The following is a 7,936-nucleotide window of genomic DNA, read 5'->3' on the forward strand; positions in this document are numbered from 1 at the left end:
ACACACACACACACACACACACACACACACACACACACACACACTGTCAGTGATACCAACACACTGTTAGTGAAACCATCACACTGTCAGTGACACCAACACACACACACACACACACACCCGCACTGTCAGTGACACCAACACACACACACACACACACACACACACACACACACACACACACACACACACACACACACAATGTCAGTGACACCAACACACTGTCAGTGACACCATCACACTGTCAGTGACACCGACTCACTGTCAGTGACACCATCACACTGTCAGTGACACCAACACACTGTCTGTGACACCAACACACTGTCAGTGACAACAACATACCGTCCGTGACACCAGCACACTGTCAGGGAAGCCAACACACTGCCAGTGACAACAACACACTAGAGTGACACCAACACACACACACACGGACACACACACACACACACACACACACACACACACACACACACACACACACTGTCAGTGAAACCAACACACTGTCAGTGACAAAAACACACTGTCAGTGACAAAAACACACTATCAGTGACACTAACACTCTGTCATTGACACCAACACACTGTCGGTGACAACCACACACGGTCAGTGACACACACACACACACACACACACACACACATACACACACACACACACACACACACATAATGTCAGTGACAGCAACTCACTGTCAGTGACACCAACACACTGTCAGTGACACCATCACACTGTCAGTGACACCAACACACTGTCAGTGACAACAACATACAAGTACTGTCCGTGACACCAACACACTGTCAGAGAAACCAACACACTGCCAGTGACAACAACTGACACACTGTCAGAGAAACCAAACAAACGGTCAGTGACACAACACACTGTCGGTGACACCAACACACACACACACACACACACACACATAGACACAGACACAGACACACATTCACACACACACACACACGGCACACACACACACACTGTCAGTGACACCAACACACTGTCAGCGAAACCAACACACTGTCAGTGACAACAACTGAGCAGTACAGAACGAGGCTGTAGTATCAAACAAACCTACATAACATTCTGCCACATAGTGTCTTCGCAGTCGTCAGTATGAACAGCAGGCACTGCAATTGTCTGCTATCACACACACACACACACACATACACACGTACACACACATGTACACACACACACACACACACTACCGACACACATAATCGCTGCTTGTTGCGTGCCGTCGCTGTGGCGGCGTGTGCTAGCTGTGTGCGCCGTGGCGGAGGCTGAACGAGGGCTGAGGGTGGCGGTGGTGGCGGGCGGCGATGGCTGGATGGGCAGCGGCAGCATCACCAGCAGCGGTAGCAGCAACAGCAGCAGCAGCGGGGTCGGGCTGTGTGGTAGTGGTGGTTGCTAGCAGTGTGTGAGTGAGGGCAGAGAAGCAGACAGACAGAGAGAGAGAGAGAGAGAGAGGGGAAGGCAGCGGGCAGCACACATTCAGTCGCGGCGCTCATCGAAGGCTCGGCACAGATCTGTGCGCTGTGCGCTGACTGAGTGACTGCCATCCAGCGTGGCTCTCTCCGCTACTCCTCACTCTCTGCTCTACCTGCTGCCAGCCTCGCCACCCACCCCTCTCAGGCTGCGTCGCCACCGCCACCACCGCCACCAACAGCACCACTGCCAGCAGATCGTGTCACGCTCTGTGTGTTGGCTGGACAGCCAGGCGGGAGGACAGTGTCAGGGGGATACTGTGGGGGGGTGAGAGAGTTACGTGTTTCGTGCCACCACGCCGCGCTGACAGACCGCTCCGCATCGCCCTGATGATGGCCAGGGCTGGCCGCTAGCTGCCATGGCGGTGGGGCTGGCGCTGGTGTGCATGTGGCCGCTGTTGTTGACGTCGGCGGGCAGCGGTGACCAGGGCTGACGGTACGGACTGACATACTGACACAGGATGACACGCACACAGGTAACGCCACTCGCACACTGACATCGCTTGCCGCATCCACCCCGCTTTCTCTTCCCCCACCCCTCCCTGTTACCCCCTCTCCTCCCCCTCTTCCCTCCACACACAGTGTAGTGCTTGCTGGCTCCGCTACGCTGACAGATAGCCAACTACAACACCTACCACGCCGACTCCCAGCCTGCCTTCAACCCCACAGAGGCTTGGCAAGACAGAGAGGAGTAATGGAGATAGGCCAGCATCGTACATAGCCAGCGTCGTAATCATCTCTCACTCTTGGATATCGCCGCCACGGATGTGCATGTACATGGACGTGTAGCCAGGCCGGGATTGGCACCAGTGAGTGTGGTCGCATAGCTCGTCGTCGTCGTCATCGTCGCTCCAGTCTTCCGTCGTCGAATCATCAGTGGTAGTGTCGAGCATCTCGCGTCGTCTTCACGTGTTGCTAGTCAGTCAGTCGTCGTGCGCTATGTGAGTAACGTCTTCGCTGTTGTGACTGTGGAAGTCAGCAGGATGGTGAAGCGAGCCCCGTGTTGTGTCTCTTCACTCGCAGTCACGTGAACCTGACCATGCCCACAACCTCGCTGGCACAAAGCTGCACCGGAAGTAGAATTCAGCTAGCTGAGGAAAAGCAGGGCGGTGTCCCCTGGCACTGACAACCTGCCAGCTGTGTCAGTGTGTAGTTCAGTGTGTGTGTGTTGTGTGTCGATTGGCTGGTGTGCAGTGTGGTGTGTTGTAGGGTGTGTCCTAGCCCCGTGTATATATATATATCTTCACCTTCATCGTCAGCGTGTGACACTCAGAGCTAGGCAGTGTCAACGACCCCCAGCTCTACACATTACACACTTACCTGTGTAACACGGTGTGTACCTCAGGTCACGGCAGTGCGGCAACACACGCACGTGCCCGCCACCGGCCCGCCACCTAGCGTTGTGTGTAGAATGTGTCGCTGACTTGGCAGTGTGCTTAGGTGAGGAGCGTGTGTACAGGTGTCAGTGACACACCTGTGTTACACCGGCAGTAAGGCGCACCGCGTTTAGCGCTGTGACCTCAGCCACTGTGGGGAGTCTTGACCTGTTTCACGTGCCGTTCTCAAGGTCACTGTGCGACCCAAGGTGCGTAGTGCAAAGTCGCTCACACAACACGGCCGCGTGCCGGCCAGGCACTGAGTTAATCAATTAAGAGATTATCAAGATCACTTATTATTTCAGTGAAGTTTTTTTTTCTCGTCTGTCAGTGGGACAAAAGGTGCGTAGTGCTTAATCGCTTACACAACACGGCTGTTGTAGTCGAGTCAATTCAGACTTCACCAATTATTTTGTAGAGAGGAGTATACTATAATTAGTTTCGTTCTGTCAGGGCGAGAACTTTTGTTTCGTTTTTTCTCCATTCTCTCTCTTCTCAACAACTGTATAGTTTTGTTCCATTTATGTTCTGCATCGCTCTGTTCAAACAAAGCTACTGCGACGCACGCCTGTCTGGGAGGAGGCAATGGCAATGTTGGATGATTGTCCAACGATTAGTGGCAATGCTGGGCACAGTGTGGACGTGAACGGAGAGCCATGCAGCAGAGAAGTGTCACTGTCAATGTGTGTGTACGCGGTGTGTAGCAGCCAGTGAGCCAAGCTGCTGTCAGTGTCTCTCTTGTTGACGTCCCGTATCGATTCTCTCGATCGAACCGCATACCGATCCTATACTCCCTCTAGTTGCTGTAGGGAAGAAAAAGGAAGGCAAGGACTGAGGAGAGAAAGGAGACTGAGACAGAAGAGAGAGAGAAAGAGAGATTGGCAAGGTGGCAGAAACACAACACAATTAATACAACAGATCAGAATAGAAGAAGAACCACACGGCTTTACTGGAAGATCTTTTCTGGCTTCTTTTCTCTTGTCTTGTTCTGTGTTGTCGGCCTTCCTTGCCCGTTCTTTTGCCATCTGCAGGAGGAATGCTAGCCGTGTGCGTCTATCCAGGGTGACCTTCGCTGAGACCAGAGGAGTGTAGGCACGAGCTAACCGGCACTCCGTGTTGCGGTGTGAAGCCGCTTGCCGAGTCAGCATCCACACAGCACATTACTCCCCCACCCCTTCCTCCCTCCTCCCCCATCCTTTCTCCGCTCCCTTCTCTTTTCCTCCTAGCTCTACTGACAGGCAAATTGTCGAAACATTACCTTACATAACGAAGGGTTTTGTAACGAATTTAATTGCTCATCTCGGCTTTTTACGTTCGTAGTTATAATATTACAGTAGTGGTGTAGCTTTTTGAGTTGTACTTTTGGCGTTATTTCACAAATCTTCTTGTTTGCCTCATCAGTAGAGTTGGTCAGTTACCTAGAGTTCTATTTTCTCTTTCTGTTCTTTCAGATCCTCTCTCTCACAATAAAGTAACCAATCAACCAATCAGCCACAAGGAAGTTTCGAACCGGAAGTGCTGTGAATCTTTTTAGACAACCTTGACTCAACAGTCGTAAAGGGGAGACCATCCTCAGGGCCCAGGAAAAGGAAGGCAACTCCTCGCCCCAGGGAGGAAGGCCAGGGAGTGACTTGCCCCTGGCGAAGGCCACAGGGGAGAGCATGCTGTGTAGCAAAGGGAGAGCAGCGGGCGAGGCGCGGCAGTGGTCGTCATGACGAGTGGCGGAGGTCGTTTCGATTTCGACGATGGCGGGACGTACTGCGGCGGGTGGGAGGAAGGCAAGGCCCACGGTAACGGGGTGTGTACGGGGCCCAAGGGCCAGGGCGAGTATGCCGGGGCCTGGCAGTACGGCTTTGAGGTGTCCGGCGTCTACACCTGGCCGTCCGGTAACGCCTACAAGGGCCAGTGGTTCCAGGGCAAGCGCCACGGGCTGGGCCTGGAGACCAAGGGACGGTGGATGTACCGCGGAGAGTGGACCCAGGGATTCAAGGGCCGCTACGGCGTCCGCCAGTCCACCACGTCCGGCGCGCGCTACGAGGGCACGTGGACGACGGGTCTGCAGGATGGATACGGGTGTGAGAGTTACGCTGATGGAGGTAAGCTGGCGTCCCCTGACCCTCTCTCATCGTCACTGTCACTGTCCTCGTGTGTCATGGTCACTGTCTCTGTTCTGGTCACGTTCATTGTGGAGTCTTGTCCTCGTCTTCAACAAACTCATGTCTCCTTGTCCAGACGAGTATTGTCACTGATGGGCATTTAGTGTCCACGTCATTGTTTCAGTCATGACATGTCATGTCTTATCTTGTCTTCTCTTGTCTTGTCTTGTCTCCTGTCTCCTTGTCCAGAAGATTATAGTCACTGAAGGACATTTACTGTCCATATCATTGTTTCAATCAGGTCTCGTATTGTCTTTTTCTTCTGTCTCCTTGTCCACAAGAGTCACTGATGGACATTTACTGTCCACACCATTGTTTCAGTCTTGCCTTGTCTTGTCTTGTCGTGTCTTGTTTTGTCATGTCTTGTCAGGTCTTGTTTCGTCATGTCTTGTCATGTCTTGTCTTGTCATGTCTTGTCTTGTCTGTCTGCTTGTCCACAACATAGGATTGCTGGTCAATGACAAGCGGTAGTTTTGTCCATATCGTTATTTCGGTCATGTTCTGGGTCTGTCCTTGTTTACAGTTACACAGCCTAGGGGTGCGAGTCATTGGTGGGCACTAACTGTCCACATGATCCTTTGTCCATGTCTTGCCCTTCTCCTCTCTTCTCCTGTCTGACTGTCCACTCTGTTCTTTTAGTCCTGTCCATGTTTCTTTCCGTCTCTTGTCCTGTCTGTCTTTTGCCAGCGTGTCCTCTACAACATCCGAATGCTCGTTATATAAATGGGACGCGTAGCGCCAACACCGTCAACACATTATAAACTTTACTCGTGTAAGCCTTCGAGTTGTACTTTTGCCGTTTTTTTCCTCAAATATCGTTTGCCTCATCAGTAGGGTTAATCAATTACATGTATAGAGTTCTTTTTTTCTCGCCCTGTCTTCATGGGTTGCTGTGTTTCCTATGTTTGTGTGTGTGTGGCTCCACGGCAACATAGCCGGGTCTAGGACTCTTTGTTTCATTCTGTTTCTCTCTGACCACTTTGTTCTCCAGGGCTGGACCTAGTGCATAACAGGGAGGGGCTTCCAAATGGGGCAGGGGTACAGGGGCCGGTCAGGTGGGGAGGATCGGTTGCCAGATGCTCTGGAAATATAGCAAAGGAGTAGTTTGGGTTTCCCCTTTGAGAAAAAAAGGTACATTTGCAGGTAAGGGGGGGGGGGGTCCGAAATCTAGGAGCCCCCCCCCCCCCCCCCCTAGACCCAACCCTGTTCTGCCCTGAGCTGTGATGTCTTCGTATTGTTGAAATGTCCTGTGCTGTGATGTCTTCGTATTGTTGAAATGTCCTGTGCTGTGATGTCTTCGTGTTGTTGAAATATCCTGTGCTGTGATGTCTTCGTATTGTTGAAATGTCCTGTCCTGTGATGTCTTCGTATTGTTGAAATGTCCTGTGCTGTGAGTGTCTTCGTATTGTTGAAATGTCCTGTCCTGGGATGTCTTCGTGCTGTGATGTCTTCGTACGTTGTCCGTTACCTTCGTACACTCTCCAAACATGGTTTAGGCAACATGTATAGCTAAATTGTCACCAGAATCCCATCGTGTTTGGCCGTTTTTTTGTATGCAGGTATAAATTAACGGAAAGAAGGTGGAGATGTGTTATTTCGCTTGAAACAATTCAGGTTGGACACAACGTTTCCATCGATGCATGTAACCCGTAATAGCATGCTTTGCTTTTCCTTTCCGTTATGCTACATTGTTGATAAAAGGTTCAGGGTTTGGCTTTGAACTGCGACTAATTATGTTACTTTTCAAATTCAACTCCTGTTGTTGTTGTTGTTGTTGTTGTTGTTGTTGTTGTTGTTGTTGTTGTTGTTGTTGTTGTTGTTGTTGTTGTTGTTGTTTATTTTTTATTTCGGCGTCATGCGCTCACTTTGTGTCGTATTCTTGCTTTTTGCGCAAAAGGTCATAACTCTTTCTTTTGACCATGCAAAACAGTGTAGGATGAAGACGAACTTGTTGATTGTGACGTGTAACTAAACACAGCATAAGCACAGCATGTACTCAGCGGTGACTGACATTGGACTATTTGGGCCATCCTGAGTTCCGCGTACAGGCTTGGTTGTCATTTTCGTACTCTTAAAATATGATTCAAACTTTAAACAATAACTTGTTCACTTCACAAGAAGTTCCCAGCTTACCGTCATACTTGCTTAACATCTCTGCCCAAAAGTTCATTAATTGAGTAAGGTGATAGGCGTGTGTTCTGACATAATCGTGATTTCGTGTTGAGGTTTATCGCTATTTGCTGTGTTCTGAAGCGTACAATGTAGACTTCACTTGTTATCCGTTATGGGTTCTGTCACAATCTGCTGTGTATGTGTGCGAGTGTGTCCGCCGTGCTTGCGTGTGTTTGTGTGTGTGTGTGTGTGTGTGTGTGTGTGCGTGTGCGTGTGTGTGTGTGTATGTATGTATGTGTGTGTGTGTGTGTTTGTCCGTGCGTGCGTGCGTGCGTACGTGTGCGCGCGCGCGCGCGCGCGCGTGTGTGTGTGTGTGTGTGTGTGTGTGTGTGTGTGTGTGTGTGTGTGTAAAAGAGGTCAATTACCTTACCTCCGTTTTACTTCAGAAAGACAAAAGCTGATCGCGCTCTGAACTACAACGTGTTATGTCTGCAGTCATTGTAGTATTGTCCAAACAAACAGGACTCTTGACTTTGCCAGACAAGATGACTTCAGCAATGTTTAAGTCACGGGAGAAAGCCCAAGCAAGTGTTTTGTTCAATGTGCTGTTTGTCATCTGTCCAACGACCTATCGGTCACGTTCGAGGCAACCGTTTTGATTTATTGTGTCATCAGTCCAAGGAACGCAATCACAACGACTGGTGTTTGCCTCAGAACGTGACGAGGCGTGATTGAGACGAATGTACTCGCTTTGTTGCACGACTGTGTCATCACTAAAGTTTTGAAACATTGCGCTTTGTACGAC

At 50.5% G+C, this 7,936-nt stretch overlaps 1 protein-coding gene across 5 annotated transcripts in view; it reads left to right on the forward strand.

The window, feature by feature from the left end:
- The first annotated feature begins 1,288 nt into the window (after nucleotides 1-1,288).
- Nucleotides 1,289-7,936, forward strand: part of LOC138972356 (junctophilin-1-like) — a 130,206-nt gene continuing 123,558 nt past the window's right edge. For 2 of the 5 annotated variants that reach the window (XM_070345032.1, XM_070345054.1), the window contains exons 1-2: nucleotides 1,289-1,963; nucleotides 4,315-4,959. In XM_070345032.1, the coding sequence (XP_070201133.1) occupies nucleotides 4,575-4,959 (385 nt within the window). In that variant the 5' untranslated portion in view covers nucleotides 1,289-1,963; nucleotides 4,315-4,574. Of the gene's footprint in view, nucleotides 1,964-1,997; nucleotides 2,629-2,670; nucleotides 3,073-4,314; nucleotides 4,960-7,936 lie in introns of those variants that run through there. The other 3 variants (XM_070345050.1, XM_070345037.1, XM_070345042.1) reach the window with 3 other exon arrangements.

Source organism: Littorina saxatilis, linkage group LG1 (assembly GCF_037325665.1).
Source record: "Littorina saxatilis isolate snail1 linkage group LG1, US_GU_Lsax_2.0, whole genome shotgun sequence".
Taxonomy (NCBI): domain Eukaryota; kingdom Metazoa; phylum Mollusca; class Gastropoda; order Littorinimorpha; family Littorinidae; genus Littorina; species Littorina saxatilis.